The following is a 20,653-nucleotide window of genomic DNA, read 5'->3' as shown; positions in this document are numbered from 1 at the left end:
ACAAAGCACCCCAAAATCTGTGCCCCAATTTCTCCCGAGTACGGCAATGCCTCACATGTGACCAAAAAATACCAGTTGGGTGCATGGCAGGACTCAGAAGGGAAGGAGTGATTTTTGGATTTTGCAGCAAAGATTTTGGTGGAATGAATGGTGGGTACTATGATGCATTAGCAAGACTCCCAAAGCACCAATACAGTGGAACCCCCCCACAAGTCACCCCATTTTGCAAAGTACACCCCTCAGGGAATTCATCTAGGGGTATAGTGTACATTTCAAACCCCCAGGGGTTTCATCAATTTTGATACAACTGGGATGTGAAAATGGAAAATTACATTTTTTTACACAAACATGCAGTTCTGGCTCAAAATTTTTCATTTTCACAAGGAATGAAGGAGACAAAGCACCCCAAAATCTGTGCCCCAATTTCTCCCGAGTACGGCAATGCCTCACATGTGACCAAAAAATACCAGTTGGGTGCATGGCAGGACTTAGAAGGGAAGGAGTGATTTTTGGATTTTGCAGCTCAGATTCTGGTGGAATTTTGGTGGGTGCTATGTCGCATTAGCAAGACCCCCCAAGCACCAATACAGTGGAACCCCCCCACAAGTGACCCCATTTTGCAAACTACACCCCTCAGGGAATTCATCTAGGGGTATAGTGTATATTTCAAACCCCCAGGGGTTTCACCAATTTTGGTACAACTGGGATGTGAAAATGGAAAATTACATTTTTTTACACAAACATGCAGTTCTGGCTCAAAATTTTTCATTTTCACAAGGAATGAAGGAGACAAAGCACCCCAAAATCTGTGCCCCAATTTCTCCCGAGTACGGCAATGCCTCACATGTGACCAAAAAATACCAGTTGGGTGCATGGCAGGACTTAGAAGGGAAGGAGTGATTTTTGGATTTTGCAGCTCAGATTCTGGTGGAATTTTGGTGGGTGCTATGTCGCATTAGCAAGACCCCCCAAGCACCAATACAGTGGAACCCCCCCACAAGTGACCCCATTTTGCAAACTACACCCCTCAGGGAATTCATCTAGGGGTATAGTGTACATTTCAAACCCCCAGGGGTTTCACCAATTTTGGTACAACTGGGATGTGAAAATGGAAAATTACATTTTTTTACACAAACATGCAGTTCTGGCTCAAAATTTTTCATTTTCACAAGGAATGAAGGAGACAAAGCACCCCAAAATCTGTGCCCCAATTTCTCCCGAGTACGGCAATGCCTCACATGTGACCAAAAAATACCAGTTGGGTGCATGGCAGGACTCAGAAGGGAAGGAGTGATTTTTGGATTTTGCAGCAAAGATTTTGGTGGAATGAATGGTGGGTGCTATGTCGCATTAGCAAGACCCCCCAAGCACCAATACAGTGGAACCCCCCCACAAGTGACCCCATTTTGCAAACTACACCCCTCAGGGAATTCATCTAGGGGTATAGTGTACATTTCAAACCCCCAGGGGTTTCATCAATTTTGGTACAACTGGGCAGTGAAAATGAAAAAAATACATTTTTTTACACAAAAATGTACTTCTGGCTCAAAATTTTTCATTTTCACAAGGAATGAAGGAGACAAAGCACCCCAAAATCTGTGCCCCCATTTCTCCAGAGTACGGCAATGCCTCACATGTGACCAAAAAATACCAGTTGGGTGCATGGCAGGACTCAGAAGGGAAGGAGTGATTTTTGGATTTTGGAGCACAGATTTTGGTGGAATGAATGGTGGGTGCTATGTTGCATTACCAATACAGTGGAACCCCCCCACAAGTGACCCCATTTTGCAAACTACACCCCTCAGGGAATTCATCTAGGGGTATAGTGTACATTTCAAACCCCCAGGGGTTTCATCAATTTTGGTACAACTGGGCAGTGAAAATGAAAAAAATACATTTTTTTACACAAAAATGTACTTCTGGCTCAAAATTTTTCATTTTCACAAGGAATGAAGGAGACAAAGCACCCCAAAATCTGTGCCCCCATTTCTCCAGAGTACGGCAATGCCTCACATGTGACCAAAAAATACCAGTTGGGTGCATGGCAGGACTCAGAAGGGAAGGAGTGATTTTTGGATTTTGGAGCACAGATTTTGGTGGAATGAATGGTGGGTGCTATGTTGCATTACCAATACAGTGGAACCCCCCCACAAGTGACCCCATTTTGCAAACTACACCCCTCAGGGAATTCATCTAGGGGTATAGTGTACATTTCAAACCCCCAGGGGTTTCATCAATTTTGGTACAACTGGGCAGTGAAAATGAAAAAAATACATTTTTTTACACAAAAATGTACTTCTGGCTCAAAATTTTTCATTTTCACAAGGAATGAAGGAGACAAAGCACCCCAAAATCTGTGCCCCCATTTCTCCAGAGTACGGCAATGCCTCACATGTGACCAAAAAATACCAGTTGGGTGCATGGCAGGACTCAGAAGGGAAGGAGTGATTTTTGGATTTTGCAGCTCAGATTCTGGTGGAATGAATGGTGGGTGCTATGTGGCATTAGCAAGACCCCCGAAGCACGGTGAAATGATGAACCTAATAATCCATAGATGTGTGGTATATTTTGAAACACTCCTTTATACATAGGCCGGGTTTGTCGGGGCAAGTTTCACAGTGGAAAATAGTATCCTTTCTTATTCCCTTTTTATAGCAAACTTTGCACCTTTTTTGTGTCCTGCCCTTTCTTGCAGTGGAGGGGATTTCGTTGGGAAAATGCTGCCCTGGTACAATACGGGGGCCAGTACTAGAAGTACTGGGGCCCTCTGCCTGCTGATTCCCAAATATTAGGCTCTTTATGACTTCCTCTTGAAAGTGCATAAATGTCCCCCTCTGGCCGGTAGAACGGAATAGCACGTAAGCGTTATACAGTGCCATCTGGATGATATACACGGCCAGCTTCTTGTACCAGATATTTGTTTTCCGCAGGGCACTGTACGGCTTCAGTACCTGATCTGAAAGATCCACTCCGCCCATGTACTTATTGTAATCTAGGATACAATTTGGTTTTGAGGTGTGGGTACTGGTACCTCGTACAGGGATGGAGGTGGTACTGTCTCCATGAATTGTTGTCAGTATAAGGACATCCCTCTTGTCCTTATATTTGACCAACAACATATTTTCGGTGCATATTCCCCTGCTTTCACCCCTTCTCATTACTTGGGCAATGTGCGTTTTGGGGAGGCCTCTTTGGTTCTTGCGCACAGTACCGCAAGCTGCTGTACCTCTTGAACCAAGGGCCTTAAACAGGGGGATGCTGGTGTAAAAGTTATCCACATAGAGGTGATAACCCTTATCCAGGAAGGGGTGCATTAAATCCCAGACAATTTTTCCACTAACACCTACGAGGGAGGGGGGGGCATTCTGGTGGTTCAATTCTTGAATCCTTCCCTTCATATACCCTAAACTTGTGGGTGTACCCTGTGGTGCTTTCACACAGCTTATACATTTTTATGCCATACCTTGCCCTCTTACTGGGAAGGTACTGGCGGAATTTAACCCTTCCTTTAAAATGTATAAGGGACTCGTCGATACTAATACATTTATCAGGGATGTATAGCTCTGCAAATTTGGCACTGAAATGATCAATGACCGGCCTGACTTTGAATAGCCTGTCAAAGGTGGGATCATCTCTGGGTGGGCACTGTGCATTATCGGTGTAATGTATAAATTTATGGATTGCCTCAAAACGAGCCCGGGGCATGGCCATACGGTGAAATGGGGTGCTGTACAGAACATCTGTACTCCAATATTGCCTAATTTGTGGCTTTTTTACTATGCCCATGTGTAACACCAGACCCCAAAACGTCATCATCTCTACTGCATCTACAGGGGTCCACCTAGCAAATGATGACGTGGGGTTTTGAGCAATAAACTGCTGGGCATATAAATTAGTTTGGTCCACCATTAAATTTATAAAATCATCAGAGAAAAATAATTTGAAAAAGTCAATTTCTCTGAGACCTGTTGAATCAAATTGGATTCCTGGGATGGCCAAAAACTCAGGAACCTGGGGCTCAAAATTGTCTGGTGGTGGGGTCCATACGAGATCAATTATTGGGGGGGGGGTCTCAGCTGCTCTACGGGGGCGTCTTTGAGGGGGTCCCTCATCACCAGAGGAGGAAGAAGAGCTTAAGACGAATCCTTCAAATTCCCCGCTTGCCTCACTGGCTGTGTCAGAGTCAGAGGCAAGCATGGCATATGCCTCCTCCACTGAATACATTCTCCTGGATGACTGGGACGACATTTGGGATGACATTTGGGATGACATTTATATTTTTGTGTTACTGGTAGTGAAATGTTTCAACACGTGTATAGTGTAGGGGGGGGTACAAACTTTATTTCAACCAGGGGGGTATGTAGTGTGTGGTGTGTATGTAGTGCAGAAAAAAAAAATACAAAAAAAAAAAAAATGGAAGGGGTTAAAAAAAAAAAAAAATGGAAGGGGTTAAAAAAAAAAAAAAAGGTCCTGCGCCAAAAATTGAGCACAGATGTTGGTCAGTAACGTCCGTCACTGAACAGCGCTCAAAGGCAACAGGAATTTGATAAAAAAAAAAAAAAATAGATCAACCCTGTGCCGAAAAAGCTGATCAGTGATGTACGTCACTGATCAGCGCACAGTGGCCACAGGACACACACAAAATCACAGTGTGTGTAAAAAAAAAATTTAAAAAAGACCCCACAGCACTCACAAAAAATAAAAAAAGGTGATCAGTGATGCGACACTGATTACCAGTGAGGGGCAGCAGGTGCACAACCTTTGGTGCAACTGACAGTGCAACTGGCAGCAACTGACAGGTATATATATAAAAAAAAAAACCTCTGTACCCCCAAAAAGTTGCTGATCACCTCAGATATAGTGATCAGCACAAAAGGCGGGGGCAGCAGACACAAAATTTAGCACTCTCTATCACTCTCTGTCACTATCTCTCTCTATCTCTCTATCTCTCACTATCTATCACTCTATAACACTGCAGCAGCAGCACTGACAGGTATATCTATATATAAAAAAAAACCTGCGCCCCCAAAAAGTTGCTGATCAGTTAATTTATACTGATCAGCACAAAAGGGGGGGCAGCAGTCAGTTATATAAAAAATATATAGCACAATCTGTCACTATCTCTCTATCTCTCTCTATCTCTCTCTCTATCTCTCTCTATCTCTCTCTATCTATCTATAGCTCTATCACACTGCAGCAGCACAAAATATAGCACTAGGCCTCTCTATCTCTCTCTATCTCTCTCTATCTCTTTCAGTTATATAAAAAATATATAGCACAATCTGTCACTATCTGTCACTATCTCTCTCTCTATCTCTCTCTCTCTATCTCTCTCTATCTCTCTATCTATCACACTGCAGCAGCACAAAATATAGCACTAGGCCTCTCTATCTCTCTCTATCTCTCTCTATCTCTCTCTATCTCTCTCTATCTCTCTCTATCTCTCTCTATCTCTCTCTATCTCTCTCTATCTCTCTCTCTATCTAATAACTATCTAATAACTCGCAGCAGCACAAGATGTCACAGGATGTCACAAGATGTCACAAGAATAAGCAATATCTAGGCAGTGATCAGGTAAGTATTTGGATGGGTTCTGGTCAGTATTGGCGGCAGCTGGGCACGGTGACCGCACTGCACGCTATTCCAGACCGGAATGGCGTCTGCAGTGCAGTCACCGTTAGTTTAAACCCCCCTCCTTGGCTGTGATTGGTCCGTCGGTCCGACGGACCAATCACGGCCTTTGGGGGCGGGCGGGGTGAGGTGGGGTGACACCAGTGTCACCCTTACACCCCGCGGTGATTGGTGCTGTACTTTACAGCACCAATTACCTCCGATCCCGTGTCACCGGCGAACGTTATTCGCCGGTGACACAGAAAACGCTGTGAATGGCTGTTCACACTGAACAGCCAATCACAGCGATCGCCGACGGGGGGGCGGCATCGCAGCCCCCCCTGGGCATGCACGGACATGTCTGCTGTCAGGGACAGCAGACATCGTCCCTCTGTCACTGCGTCTCTAGACGCAGTGACAGTTTTAAGCCATGACGTATATATACGTCAACGGTCGGGAAGTACTTCCCGGCCATGACGTATATATACGTCAAATGTCGTGAAGGGGTTAATATCAAGGCCGAAAAAAAAAAAAAAAAAAAGTTCTTGGTGTAGTGAGACCCCCTCTCACTAAACAGAGATAATATATAATATATAAAAATATGCGTATAGTAAAAACTATTTCCTTCCTTATCTCTGTGTTCTAGATCAGGGGTCCTCAAACTATTTCACTCTGGGACCCCATCAGACGTTGAAAATAATTACAGGACCCCAGCAAGTTACTGCAGAAGGTCATCACGTCACATGTGTAGTCAGCAGACAGCACATACCGTATTTATCGGCGTATAACACGCACTTTTTTCCCCCTGAAAATAGAGGGAAAAGATGGGTGCGTGTTATACGCCGATATGCGTGCTATACGGCGGTAATTTCACCCGGCGGGTACCTGTAATGCCTGTAATGCCAGGTGTTGCTGTTATGCGCGTTGCTGTCATCCACGGGACGCCTACTAATCGCGCGTTCTCTGCTGCTGCTGCTGCTCAGCGTCGGGTCCTCGCAGCAGCAGCACGCTTAAAACTCCTCCCTGTCATCCACGGGGCGCCTACTAATCGCGTGTTCTCTGCTGCTGCTGCTGCTGCTCACCGTCGGGTCCTCGCAGCAGCAGCACACTTAAAACTCCTCCCTGCACAGTGACTCCTTCCTCCCTGGCTACAGCAGCGTCATCAGCCTTCCCAAGCGCTGGCTGTAGCCTGGAGGAGGAGAAGGATTTCTGTGCTAACTGTGCTGCCCTGCTTCTGTTATTCAAGGTGGATTTTTTTTTTCTTTTACAGATAATCAATTATGTTAATAAACACTGTAATAAAGTTTTTATTTAGAAATCCCCTCTTAAAATGAAGGTGCGTGTTATACGCCGATAAATACGGTACATGGCAGTATTGGGGAGCCACAAAATGATGAGGAGTCTGAAGTAATAGGCCATGGGTCTTCAAACTGCGGCCCTCCAGATGTTGTGAAACTACAAATCCCAGCATGCCTTGCCAAAGTTTTGCTATAAGGGAATGTTAAAACTGTGGCAAGGCATGCTGGGATTTGTAGTTCCACAACATCTGGAGGGCCACAGTTTGAAGACCCATGTAATAGGCCATTCAACAGACTTTTCAGACTCCTTGAACCACTGACTGAGATTAGAAAAGTCATCAGCCTGATGGTCAGCAACATTGAGTCGTGACCCCATGCTGAGAAGGTCGGGACCCACAGTTTGAGAACCGCTGTGCTAGAGTTCTGAGAAGCAGCTTTCACAGGCTGTGTATTCTCAACATTTTGTTACCTGAAAACTAAAATGATATGAGATTTAAACCCATGCAGTTCCACTCCCCTGCCTGTGGTGTTGCAGTCTGCTGTGGTGTTTTTAGCACCGGTCTGGTTTGCATATTAGTGCTGATATACAGACCACACTGTGCTAGAAGCACTACAGCAGACAGTGACACCCCAGGCAGGGAAGAGGAACAACATGGGTTTTCAAAGATGGCGGGTGCTAGAATGAACACTACATTTGGAACACTTTACCATCCACGTGGACTACAAATAGAAACAGTCAAGTATGAAAAAGTCCATAAAATTGGGGAATCAACCCAGGCGACTACTCCTTAAGAAATATTTCATCAGTACACATGTATGAAATGATTGTACATATCTCCCATGACCATATGCAAAATATCCTGCACATTTGCTGAGCAATGAATTCACTTTACTTAAGGCCCATACACACTTAAAGATTTTCATTTCAAAAGACTTTGCCAAAATCTCTGAAAGATATATCTTTCACCAAAGTAGTTCGTACACACTGAGCTATTTTCACCAAAGAGCGAGAGATTTTCAACCGGCGAAAGACTTTGATGAAAATCTTTCATTATAAAAGGATATTTACATAATGGGCGGGGTTTATATTCCAAGAGTGGGAGCAGGGGCCCTTTAATTTCAATGTGTTTCTGTTCTTGGGTCCTGATTCAGAACTGATCGCTGGGCTGCGTATATTGGGAGCCCAGCGATCAGGTAAACGCCGCCCTGGCCGTTACCGCTATAATATACATTGGTGGGCATATATATGGGATGCGGTTAATTTCCCGGCGATCGGATTCCCGGTGGTCAAAATCCCGACGCTGGAATCCCGACCGCCGAAATCCTGAAACTTTCTCCCTACGTGGGTGTCCACGACACCCATAGAGGGAGAATAAATTAGCGCGCCGAGCGTAGCGAGGCACCGGGCGCGCTGCGTGGCGAGCCCGCAAGGGGGGGCAATCCACGTCCCCCCCCCCCTGTTGGGATTTCGGCGGTCGGGATTCCGACCGCTGGGATTCCATACCGAATCTATATATATATAGATATAGAGATATATACACACACACATATATATATATATATATATATATTAATATTAGGAAGCCTTGCATTGGTGTTAGTGGTTATATATATATATATATATATATATATATATATATATATATATATAATATATATAGCCTTGCATTGTGGCAGTGGTCATTTATTTATATATATATATATATATATATATATATATATATATATATATATATATATATATATATATATATATATATATATATATATATATATATATATATATATATATATATATATATATATATGGACACCTTGCATTGGTGGCAGTGACAGCAGGGGGACACTTGCGAGCAGGGGGCGGCTGGAAGCACTTTGCCGCTGGCACCGAGTGCTGACAGAGGAAGAGGAGGACAGGTGACATGGGGGACCGGGAGCTGCTGCGTGGCGGCGGGCTTGCTGCGACTGCTGGCACTGGCAGTGTCTTTTTCCCCCTGCTCTGTCTCCGTGCTGGGAGCAGGGGGAGGGGGGAGGGAGCAGGGGGAGGCGGAGGGGCGGCACACGGGCTGAAAGTGGTTAATCTTTCAGCCCGTGCAGCGTACACATACAGCGATGATGGATAAAAAACCATCCATCATCGCTGGCATGCTGGTAAAACCAGCCGACGTGGGACCTCGTTAGCGATGATGCGGGAGCGCGCATCATCGCTAGGAGGCAATCTGTGGGGCATACACACTAGGCAATTTTCAATTGAAAATCGCTCAAAACGGCTGTTTTGAACGATTTTCAGGTGAAAATCGTCAAGTGTGTATGGGCCTTTAGGCTGATAGTGCTCTATATGATGAAATGTATAACAGGAGGTGAAGGTAGAACATACTTCAAGTTGAAATGTGTAAATTAATTTCCCAATTTTCCTTTTTATATGTAATTTTTGTTTTTTATTATTCCTGTTTTGCCTTTCGACCAGGGGAAAACAAAGATTCAGCATTATTGCATGTACCAGAAATACCATGTCTTTTTAGAGAGTTATGTTTTTATTTTAAATCAAAAAAAAGTGAAAAGGGTGTACTTTCATGGCACCAGCATCTGTGTCCCCTTGCGGGGCTCGCCCATGCTACGCTCGCCACGCTAACTAAAATCAACTCCATGCCAACATGAATAGTGGGGGTACGAACTATCATGGAGTTTACAGCTCCGCAGCTGGACGCAAGGCGCCATGAAACTACACAAGTACCGTGAAAAGATTTTATCCCACTGACCAATATACATCAGAATCAGAATCAGAATCAACTTTATTGGCCATGTATGCTTGCGCACACTAGGAATTTTTTGTGGATTTACAGTGCAGCATCAAGCAGGGATGAAGGTGGGGGGGTGAAGGCATTACATACATTACATTAAGACATTACATGTGGGGAACACATACCCGCCGAGCTGCACAGCGCCTAGGCAGCCATCAGCGGCGCCACTGGTCGCTGCAACAGCCAGGAAGGTAACATTAAGTACAGTTATCACATAGGGAGCACATACCCTCCGAGCTGCACAGCGCCTAAAATATGTAAAATATGCGTATAGTAAAAAACTATTTCCTTACCTATCACTGTGTTCTAATCCCAATGTCCTAACCCACACTGACCGATTCTCTTCGCAAAAGAACTTGCAGCATTTGAGGACTTTACAAAAACTTCCTCTTACACTTATTAAATTATTTCCTACCATCACTGATGCTATTTAGTTATTTATGACCCCTGTTCTCCCGTCTAAAAAAAAACAAAAGATCAGTGTGATATTCAATTGTTTATCACACTCATTAGAGTAGGGTTTAGATGCATAAAGCAGCTAAATCCAATTAAACTAATCGGCGCAGCGAGAAAAGTCTCATTTGAGCACTGAAATGGGTCACTTTTTGCCTATTTTTGGCAATCTATCAAACCCAAATGGACCAACAATTGAATAGCTTCATTGGGCGCAATCTGCTCATTGTCAGTGCACTAACAATTGAATAGTGCTCAAAGAGATTAGATGCCTAAATTAGGGATTCTTAGCAATATCTTCAGCATGTGAGTCATTAGAAGAGTGTGATATATATATATTCAAAAGAGGACAGTGGCTTCCCATATTATCTCAGGATGGTGATAGCAGATGAAAGGCCAAAACATATACAACTAAAAGGATTTGTTCAAACTATATTATTTTTTCTAGAATATTATAAGCGCACAACACTGTTACCAGACCAGCACTACAGTAAAATCAGTGCTTACCACAGACCTTGCAAAAAAAAAAAAAAAACAACATCAACAACTCATAGGATTTTTCAAGGTGTCAAGGTGTGGGTGAATAACAGAAACATAACAGTGTGCTTACCTTATATTCACCCTTATATAAGGTAAGCACACTGTTATGTTTCTGTTATTCACCCACACCTTGACAAAGGGGCGTGCCAGCTCCGAAACGTTGGCTTTTGTGTATATTACACCTTTTGAAAAATTCTATGAGTGCCGCTGCCTGTCTCATTTCTACGCTATCTACCTATCTACTGAACCAGAAGATACCGGGGTGGTTGCCACAACGCTAAAAACCTGTAAATATATATATATATATATATATATATATATATATATATATATATATATATATATATATATTCTATAGCCAAGAATAATTTTTACAGTTGCAATGAAAATAAGAAGTTTCAGGGGCTATATGATAAACAGAACCCACATAATCCAGATGCACTTCAATATTGGAGTAATAAATCCACTAAGACAGATACGTCCAAACTGTGGCCCTCCAGGTGTTGGAATCATTTGGTCTACAGCATGATGGTCAACAGTCATTAGGTCGACATGGGAAAAGGTCGACAGTGGTCTAGGTCTACATGGGAAAAGGTCGACATGGTTATAGCTCGACAGGTCGTTAGTTCGACAATGTCTAGGTCAAGAGTCAGTAGGTCGACATAGGGTTTTTCACTGTTTTTTTACCTGAATGTCAACACAGTCAACATGGACACAGTCTAAAGTGCACCACATTGCTCGCTATGCGTCGGACATGGTGCCAAGCGTTTTATTCTCCCACCACGCCCTGGTGGATGGTAGGGCATGAAATTCCGCCTGTCGGCACGTGTCGGCTCAAAAAAGTGAAAAATCCCATGTCGACCTTTTGACTGTCAACCTAGACACTGTCGAACTAATGACCTGTCGATCAAATGACTGCATCCCGCCCTCCAGCTCTTGTGAAACTACACATACCAGCATGCCTTGCCATAGTTTTAGCAATCCCTAATGGCAAAGCTGTGGCAAGGCATGGTGGGAATTGTAGTTTTACAACAGCTGGAAGGCCATAGTTTAGACATGCCTGCACTAAAACAAAGTTTCCCATGCTCCGCCATTACAGTCCAGATTTAAAAGGAGTACCATGGTTGAGCCCAGATGGTTAAACAAAAAGGATGGATATCCTTAAAAGCTGGAATGTAATGACAGAATTTGAGAAACAATGACAAGTACAGGAAACCGTTACAGGTAACGATTGATGATAAGAAGTGGAAGTCAAATTGATAATGCATTCATGGAACACAGCAAATCAATAAGTCCAAGAGAATGGATTTGTGAAACGGGCAGTAGGAATGCAGAAAACTGACAGAGGCATCCCAGTAATAAGAATACCTTACGCAGATGGTTAAGTATACTTTACCCTCACTGCGAAAAACCTAACCATACACCCACCCCACCCTAACTTACCTTCCCCTAAGTGCCTAAACCAAGACCCCCACTCACCGTGCGCAGCCTAACACAAAGACATGCCAGCATCATTATGATTGGCATCTACAGTGATATTCAAATTCCAGTGCCATTGTTGTGGCTACCAATCTGGATTTCTGACCTGGGATTTCAGCCGACGCCGTGCTAAACACACTCCAGCCCAAAGGCACTATTTTTTCTGCCCCACACAATTCATTAACAGTAATAGGTTGTCACCATTATAAAACACTTAAGATGTCATTCAATCACTTTGAAAGACACAGAATGAACTCTCTTCTACAGACAGAAACACATGGCAAAATAGATACTCCAGATGACACCACCAGGTCACTGGCAGGGTGACTGCAGCTGTCACTGACTTATGCGCCAGCATGAGTAGTCAAGTGACTTTCCATCTTTAGACCAGAACTGATACAGACTACCTCTGTGCAGCAGGACAGATGTGCATACAGCAGTCAGACTGTGCGATACTGTTAACTTTTCAATTCCAAAAGACACTGAGCAGGTGTAATCCGGCACATGACAGGCAGTGTAACCTATAGGCAGAACTTGGAGTACAACATTCCCAACACATAAGGGTTCCTGACATAAAACAAAAAAATAAGACTTTTTGTCAATGTAATTACTCCTTTTCAATAAAGATCTAATTATAGAAATCAACAAACAAGAATGACACCCACAATGCAGAGAATGGGACTGTTATTGTGCAATATGTCAATATTGAACAGTACTGTAGAAACATTTCCAAGGACAAACATATACCTTGCGCTATATATGGGAGACTATGGCGGGCAGTAATTACACCATACTTATATACCAGATACATAACACCACAGGGCTTTCCATATGGCTCCAGCAGCCGCAGCGCTTGGTGTAAGGAGCACACAGCAGCATCCCATGTATACCCCACACATGTCCCAGGTCACGCGCTGGAGAAGCCGGGGACGGAGCGATACACCGGGATACACGCTGTCACTGGCCGCCAGCCCGCACCCTGCCAGCCGCCAGCCCGATACGGCCGCGCAGCAGCGTCCCGGTGCCCCCCTGTCCGTATACAGCAGCGGTAACCTGACCAGCTGCCATGTGCCGTGCACCTGCTCCGGGCGCTCCCCCCGGCCGCCGCTCTCCGCCGTAATAGCGCGTACCTGGCCCGTCAACGTGATTCATCTCCCAGCTTTTCTTCGAATCCGCTCGATTCCGAATCCTCAGCGATCCCCTCTCCGCCATCTTGGCTCTTGGTTTTGAAATTAGACACGCCCCCTACGATGACGTCACACCCACTCTGCAGTCGGGCTAGAGATACTCCCGGAGCCCCGGACCGGCTGTGATCCCTCTTCCGCGCATGCGCACTGCAGCCTGTCCCTGACTGTGGACTCGGACTCGGAGCTGCAGGTGACAGCGGTCGCCCTTCCAGTGCATTCCATTCGGAGTGCAATATATACTGGACTGAAGGCAGTGACAGCGACTTCCTCACTGTGGTGGCAGCAGCTGCTGGAGCGCCTGGAGTTATGTGTGCTCTTTGGTAACTTATGTACCACATTGATTTGAAAAGCATGACAGTGGCACACTATAGCACCAAACTGCCGCTGGCATCTGCCATGGCAGGGGACGGGTGTCCTGCTCTTCATTCAAGGACACATGGTGTTCAGAACAGTTTACATCATGTGGTCTTCTGGCTTCAGAAAACAAATCACCTCCCCCGACTTATCCCCATCACTCCTGTCCAAGGTCTCCGAATGCCTCACGGCCTCAATGCCTCACGGCCATCTCAGCCTGGATGACCCAACGCTTCCTGAAACTAAACATGGCTAAAACTGAACTTCTAATCTTCCATCCCCCGAACATCCCCTCTTCTCCCACTATCTCCATCAGCATTGGTGAAACCGAGATCACGTCCACCGACCAAACGCGCTGCCTCGGTGTCATCATTGACTCCTCCCTCTCTTTCACCCCCCTCATTCGTGCTCTCTCACAGTTTTGCCGCTTTCACCTACGCAACATCTCACGCATCAGGCCATTCCTCTCCACTGACGCGACCAAAATTCTCATTCACTCTCTTGTCATCTCCCGCCTTGACTACTGCAACATCCTTCTCTCTGGGCTACCTCTCACCCGCCTCGCACCTCTCCAATCCATTCTTAACGCTGCTGCTAGGCTCATCTTCCTCTCCCGCCGCTCTACCTCCGCCTCCCCCCTCTGTCTATCTCTTCACTGGCTCCCCATTCCTTTCCGAGTTCTCTTTAAACTCCTCACCACCACCTACAAGGCTCTCTCCTCCACCGCTCCTTACCTTTTCACTGATCTCTATCCACACTCCCTCCCGTCCTCTTCGCTCCATCGCTGACCGCCGACTGACCTCTCACCTAATCACCTCCTCCCACTCCCGTGTCCAAGACTTCTCTCGCGCTGCCCCCCTGCACTGGAACAACCTCCCGCCACCCATCAGGCTATCTGATTCCCTTACCTCCTTCAAGCGCTCCCTCAAAACCCACTTTTTTCGACTAGCCTATCCCTCCTCCTAACTTCTTTTGATCCTCCTATCCTGCCTCCGTTCCCCTCCATTCCTACTTATCCTAATGTTTTTCGTTCGTCCACCCACCTATTTTTAGTATGTTAACTCTTATGAGCAGGGTCCTCCTTCCTCACGTACTCACTCTTTACCTCACCTGTACTCCTGTCCTGTTCTTCCCTTCCTCTACTTCATCTTCAGTCTCCTCGACAATTTTGACACCTACTTCTGAACTGATGCTGATTTTAGTTCTACCAGCTATACCCCTATTTATACTGTATTTTTCAACACACCCTGTACGTTACCTTGTAATTTGTTTTTTGTTTGCTATGTACGGCGCTGCGGACACTTTGCGGCGCCTTATAAATAAACGTACTACTACTACTACCTCAACACTTCACTGACATCACAGGAATGGCTGCTTCAGTACAGTGCTTCAGGAGTCTCATTCCATATTTTAGGGCAGATGTATCAAGCATCATTCATAAAGGGGACAATTTGGCGGACAGGAAGCTATGGACAGTCAGCTAAATAGTAATGAAGCAAAAAATGACCATTTTATTCTTATGTATTCACTAGTAAGCCAAAGCAAATTCTTAGAAAGGTGGTCTGTGCTATCTTGTGATTGCCTCAGTGTTTGTGCATGTTTGAATGAGAAAGATGTAGTTTCACTCGCTGCCAACAAATGGCAGTGTTTCGGAGACACATGGACACTAGGATTTGCAACACTGCTGCATTTTAGGTGGATCTGGCATAGGCAGCGAGCACTTTTGTGTGGATCTGGCATAGGCACGGGGAGCCTGGGAGGAGTGAGCACTTGGAGCTGAGACTGCCAACCCCCCCTATAGTGTGAATGGGACCCGGGACGCTCTACCCAGGTTATCCATTCACACTGCCTAGCAACCCAGGTCCGACCTGGTAAAACCCTTCTTTTAACCCGGGTCAGATTGCCGGGTTGCTGGACCCAGGGTTTTTCAAAATAACCGGTACTTGTGTATTATCTGGGCGCCCGATATATCGCATCGCATGCCACTAATTAAGGCGATTGGACTTGAATTTGATCCTTTTCCGGGCAGAGTGTACAATTTTAATATTGCGTCGTATCGCATGCCATTATAATGGCATGCGATGCAACGCGATTATACCCAATTACAACCTGATGCCTGATTACAATGTTAAATGCACCCCTAGACCCGATTTTTAATTGTACACCCACCCTGATGGGTGATTACTATGTGAAATGCCCCCCCCCCCCCCATTGTTAACGCCACCCCAGTATCAACGCGTCCTCCGACCTTATATAGGCCCTTATTCTGGTTGGTGCGGCCAGAGCCGCACACGGGGCTCCGGCCGCACAAACCAATCCCCGCCCACCCTACGGATCGCCACGGCCGTCCGTACACGGGCCCTTATTCTAATCGGATCGGTACGGCCCGCGTGCGGCCGTACCGCCGATGTTTTTACTCTGCACATGCGCAGAGGTGAATCTGCGCATGTGCAGCCCCCTTCGCCGCAGACGTATTTCGTCCGCCGCAAAGGGGGCGTATAGGGGCGTGAGAGGCATCATGCCCTCATTTCCCTATGTGTACGCCCCGCGTTTCATGGGCGTTCCCATGCAAACGCGGGGCGTATGCATGGTAATGAGGCCATGACGCAACTCATGGGGGCGGAAAGCTGACGTCGCCGGATGTCAGCTTTCAGCCCCCATACAAGCTACCACACGGACGATTGTCTGTGTGGTCTCAGCTTGCGGGAGCTGCCGCGGCGTGCGGACCTGCCTTCGATGGTCGACGACCATCGAATGCAGGGGGCAGCTCCCACCATGGTGGAGGCGTAGCCTCCACCATTTTTATGCGGATCGCCAGCCGTCCGTGTACGGACGGCCGTGGCGATCCGTAGGGTGGGCGGGGATTGGTTTGTGCGGCCGGAGCCCCGTGTGCGGCTCTGGCCGCACCAACCAGAATAAGGGCCACGGACGGCTGGCGATCCGCATAAAAATGGTGGAGGCTACGCCTCCACCATGGTGGGAGCTGCCCCCTGCATTCGATGGTCGTCGACCATCGAAGGCAGGTCCGCACGCCGCGGCAGCTCCCGCAAGCTGAGACCACACGGACAATCGTCCGTGTGGTAGCTTGTATGGGGGCTGAAAGCTGACATCCGGCGACGTCAGCTTTCCGCCCCCATGAGTTGCGTCATGGCCTCATTACCATGCATACGCCCCGCGTTTGCATGGGAACGCCCATGAAACGCGGGGCGTACACATAGGGAAATGAGGGCATGATGCCTCTCACGCCCCTATACGCCCCCTTTGCGGCGGACGAAATACGTCTGCGGCGAAGGGGGCTGCACATGCGCAGATTCACCTCTGCGCATGTGCAGAGTAAAAACATCGGCGGTACGGCCGCACGCGGGCCGTACCGATCCGATTAGAATAAGGGCCCGTGTGTGGCGAGCCACCGAGCCTGAAGCGTGGCGAGCGGACGCGGAATATATGTGAAGTAATCCGCTTCCCCTCGTAGTGTGGGTATGAAAAGGTCAGAGGACGCGTACCGCCGCCCCTCGCGGGCTCGCTGCGCTTCGGGTTGGCATTGATAGTGGGGTGGCGTTAACAATGGGGGGCCATTTAACATAGTAATTACCCATCAGAGTGGGTGTACAATAAAAAATCGGGTCTGGGGGGGCATTTAACATAGGAATCAGGCATCTGGGTGCCTGTACAATTAAAAATCGTGTCCAATCGCGTCGCATTGTGCTGTGTGAAAGGGGTATTAATAAGACTTTAACCACTCACTAGTGTGATGCCTAGGGGCAGTTAGTCTGTGAAGACTTAGGGATCCTGTGCCATGAACTTGAACCTTAAGAAGTGTACACACGAGGAGACTTCCGGTGGGCGGACCTGACGAACGGCCGCAATCTTAGCAAGCTCCCTGCTCCGGTCCTGAACCGGCCTGGCCAACAAGCTGCTACCCAGCTCTAAACCAGGAAATATTCCCCCCTGCAAACGGGGACCTCGGAGCTGCACACACCGGAATCGAAACCCGCCCGTACTATCGGCGGGGCGCACTATCTCCCACCCGCAAGACCACCTCCTATGCCCAGATACCTGGCGGGGAGTAGGGCGGCGAGTCAAAGAAACTGGAGCGCAGTGAGGGGAGAAGCGAGCTGACAGAGCGCCGGGACAGCGCTGTGTTCCGGACGGAGGTGACGTCACTGAATTGACAGAGACGGAGACGCTGACGAGAGAGCCGCAGTGAGAGGGCGGCTGGCGTCCTCGTGGAGAGTCAGTGAGTTTGCCGGGTGCCATCACTTACCCATCGATGCTGAGGAATCACTCGCAAAGTGCAGATGCCACTCAACCCAGGAAGGGTAAGCTGGAAATTCTCTGTTGGCTAGACCCTCTAAGCGGGGTTTTTTTGGACTGGGCCCTGGTTATACACTGACTTAATAAATATATTTTGGCCTTTGGGCTAAGTACTATAAGTGGTTTTATGGACGGTATTATAGGGTCTCCAGTTGTTCTGACTTAGCTGCCTGGCTTCCTTCTGCTGAGTGAACGCCTCCCCTCACTCTCCCATAAGATCACTCTCCTACAAGAATAATTAAGGACAGTGACATTTAGCTGGAACAAAAACTGATAATCTGCTTTGAGGACTGTGGGGGATCATTATATACTCAATAAACATCTTGCTGCTATTTATCTTCTGCTTGGAGTAGCATAACTGAAAATACAAATCTTATTGACCTTGGTGATGTGAGGGAAAATTACTCTCCACCTCACCTCTAGGTTCCTTTACTAAAAAGTGCCAGTGAGTGGCAGTCACTGGGCGCCCGGAAGAGCGGAGGGCATCTGAGAGTGGAAAATAAAATCTTTTGAGATAATACTAAAAGCTGCCACTGATTATTGAAATATCCGTTGGATCTTTACACTGGGAAAGGCACAGAGGAGTTTGTTAAGCAACAAGTCAGAGACTGTCTCCTAAAAAGCACCAGCGGGTGGCAGCCGCGGGGTGCCGGGGAGTTCGTCGATTGTAAGGGGAAAACGACTGTCCCCCCCCCCCCCCCTTTTTTGTTGAAAGAAGGGGAAAAAAAAAAAAAAAAAAAAAAAAACCTGTCCAATTTCAGTTTTTGTTTCCTCTCCTAAAAAAGGGCCAGTGAGTGGCAGTCACTGTGTGCCCGGGAGTGCTAATTGTACCTCAAAGTGGGTAATAAATCTTTGGAGAGAACAGTTACTATTGTTTGGTTGCTTGGTCTATAGCTAGACCTCCTAATTGCACCAGTGGGTGGCAGCCACTGTGAGCCTGGGAGCTTGCAGCCCGCAAGGGAAAAAAACGACTGTCCCCCCCTTTCCTTGGAAACTTCTTCCTCTCCCCTTTTAAAACAAAAGAGAACAAAAAAAAAAAAAAAAAAGGTGCCAGTGAATGGTAGTCACTGAACGCTAAGGAACTTGTTGGTAGTGAAGGACAGTACCCTCCCTCCTTGGAGGAATCCTTTTGAAAAGTACCTGTGAGGGGCATCTATTACGTGATAGAATCTGTGTAACGTGAGAGAAAGTAACTGGTTCACTTCCTACTTTGGGACCTTCTCATTAAAACGCCGGTGAGTGGCAGTCACTGTGAGCCTGGGAGCTAGTGGGTTAACAGAGTATCGGAGAACATTAAACTACCACAAGCACTACAAGCAATAAGGGAAAATTAATACCTCCTACTGAAACACCATATCTAAAATCTTAAACTGAATATGGACAAATACATGGGTAGAACACAGAAAGGAGGGAAGGGGAGTGCGGTGACACGGCCAAAAGAAAGTAAAAACAAAGGGCAACTTGCTATCAGCCCCTCGGTATCCTTGATGGAGGAGAACTTATCAAGAGATTTAAATGAATCTTCTAGACAAAGTTTATCCCCAAGTATTAAGGCACAGGAAATATCAGCCATTTTAGCCCCTTTACTTGACAATAAATTGGCAGGACTAAAAGAGGCCATTGAAACCGTGTCAATTCAATTGAGAGAATACAACTCGCGGTTTGAGGAGGCTGAAAGAAGAATAGTAGCTGTGGAAGAAGAGCTGGATAAAGCAATGACAACTATAGCAGCCCAAGCATCATCGTTAACAGCAATACAAGAAAAATTGGAAGAAATAGAAAACAGAAGTCGTAGAAACAATATCCGTCTAATCGGCCTGCCAGAAACTGTGAAAAATAAAGAATTGATGGAAATTGTTTCAGAATGGCTGCCCAAAGAACTACAATGTGCACTAACAGAGGGCCCCATACAAGTTGAAAGAGCACACCGTATCGGACCAGAACAACAAACAGACCGACGTAGACCACGACCGGTGATCTTTAAATTGTTAAACTATACGGATAAAGTCAAACTTCTGGACGCATTCAGAAAGAACCGAACTTTAGAGTTTAAAGGAGAAAAACTCCTACTCTTTCAAGATTTCTCACACCAAGTGGCAATGAGGAGGAAGGAGTTTACACCAATTTGTAGCACACTATACAATGCTGAGATCCGTTTTGCACTGATGTATCCAGCAAAGCTGAAGATTTTCCATGAAGGAAAACAGTATGTCTTTGATACCCCATCCCTGGCCCACACCTTTGTGGCAACAATCACAAAGGGACAAAATGAGAAATAAGGGATATGATCTAATGGACATGCAAGTATAGCATTGCCTCTAAAAATTTATATAAAATGTATTTTTATGATTTAAGGATGGATAGAGATAATAGGTTTTTATTTTTTCTTTTGCACTTATTCCAAACAATGTACTTTATAGAAAGAGGGAATTTCCAAGGTTTGGATCTTAGAATAATGCACTATGCCATATTAGGGGATGATATAAGTTTATTTAAATTAACACATAACTTGGAATTACCACATAATTCACTTTATAAGGATTTAATGGGAAAGTATGAGAAAAGTCCTTTAGAATTAAATTTTCAAGAAGTAAACTACAAAATAATAAAGAATATG

At 46.1% G+C, this 20,653-nt stretch overlaps 1 protein-coding gene across 2 annotated transcripts in view; it reads right to left on the bottom strand.

Moving 5' to 3' along the window:
* Positions 1 to 13,470, bottom strand: part of ATL2 (atlastin GTPase 2) — an 85,473-nt gene extending 72,003 nt beyond the window's left edge. For both annotated transcript variants that reach the window (XM_083175994.1, XM_083175995.1), the window contains exon 1: positions 13,312 to 13,470. In XM_083175994.1, coding sequence (XP_083032120.1) covers positions 13,312 to 13,393 — 82 coding nt within the window. In that variant the 5' untranslated portion in view covers positions 13,394 to 13,470. The remainder of the gene's footprint in view (positions 1 to 13,311) is intronic.
* Between the last annotated feature and the right edge of the window lie 7,183 nt (positions 13,471 to 20,653).

This window comes from Crinia signifera, chromosome 3, assembly GCF_055691185.1.
Source record: "Crinia signifera chromosome 3, ASM5569118v1, whole genome shotgun sequence".
In the NCBI taxonomy this organism is placed as follows: domain Eukaryota; kingdom Metazoa; phylum Chordata; class Amphibia; order Anura; family Myobatrachidae; genus Crinia; species Crinia signifera.
This window is presented reverse-complemented; position numbering and strand designations above follow the sequence as displayed.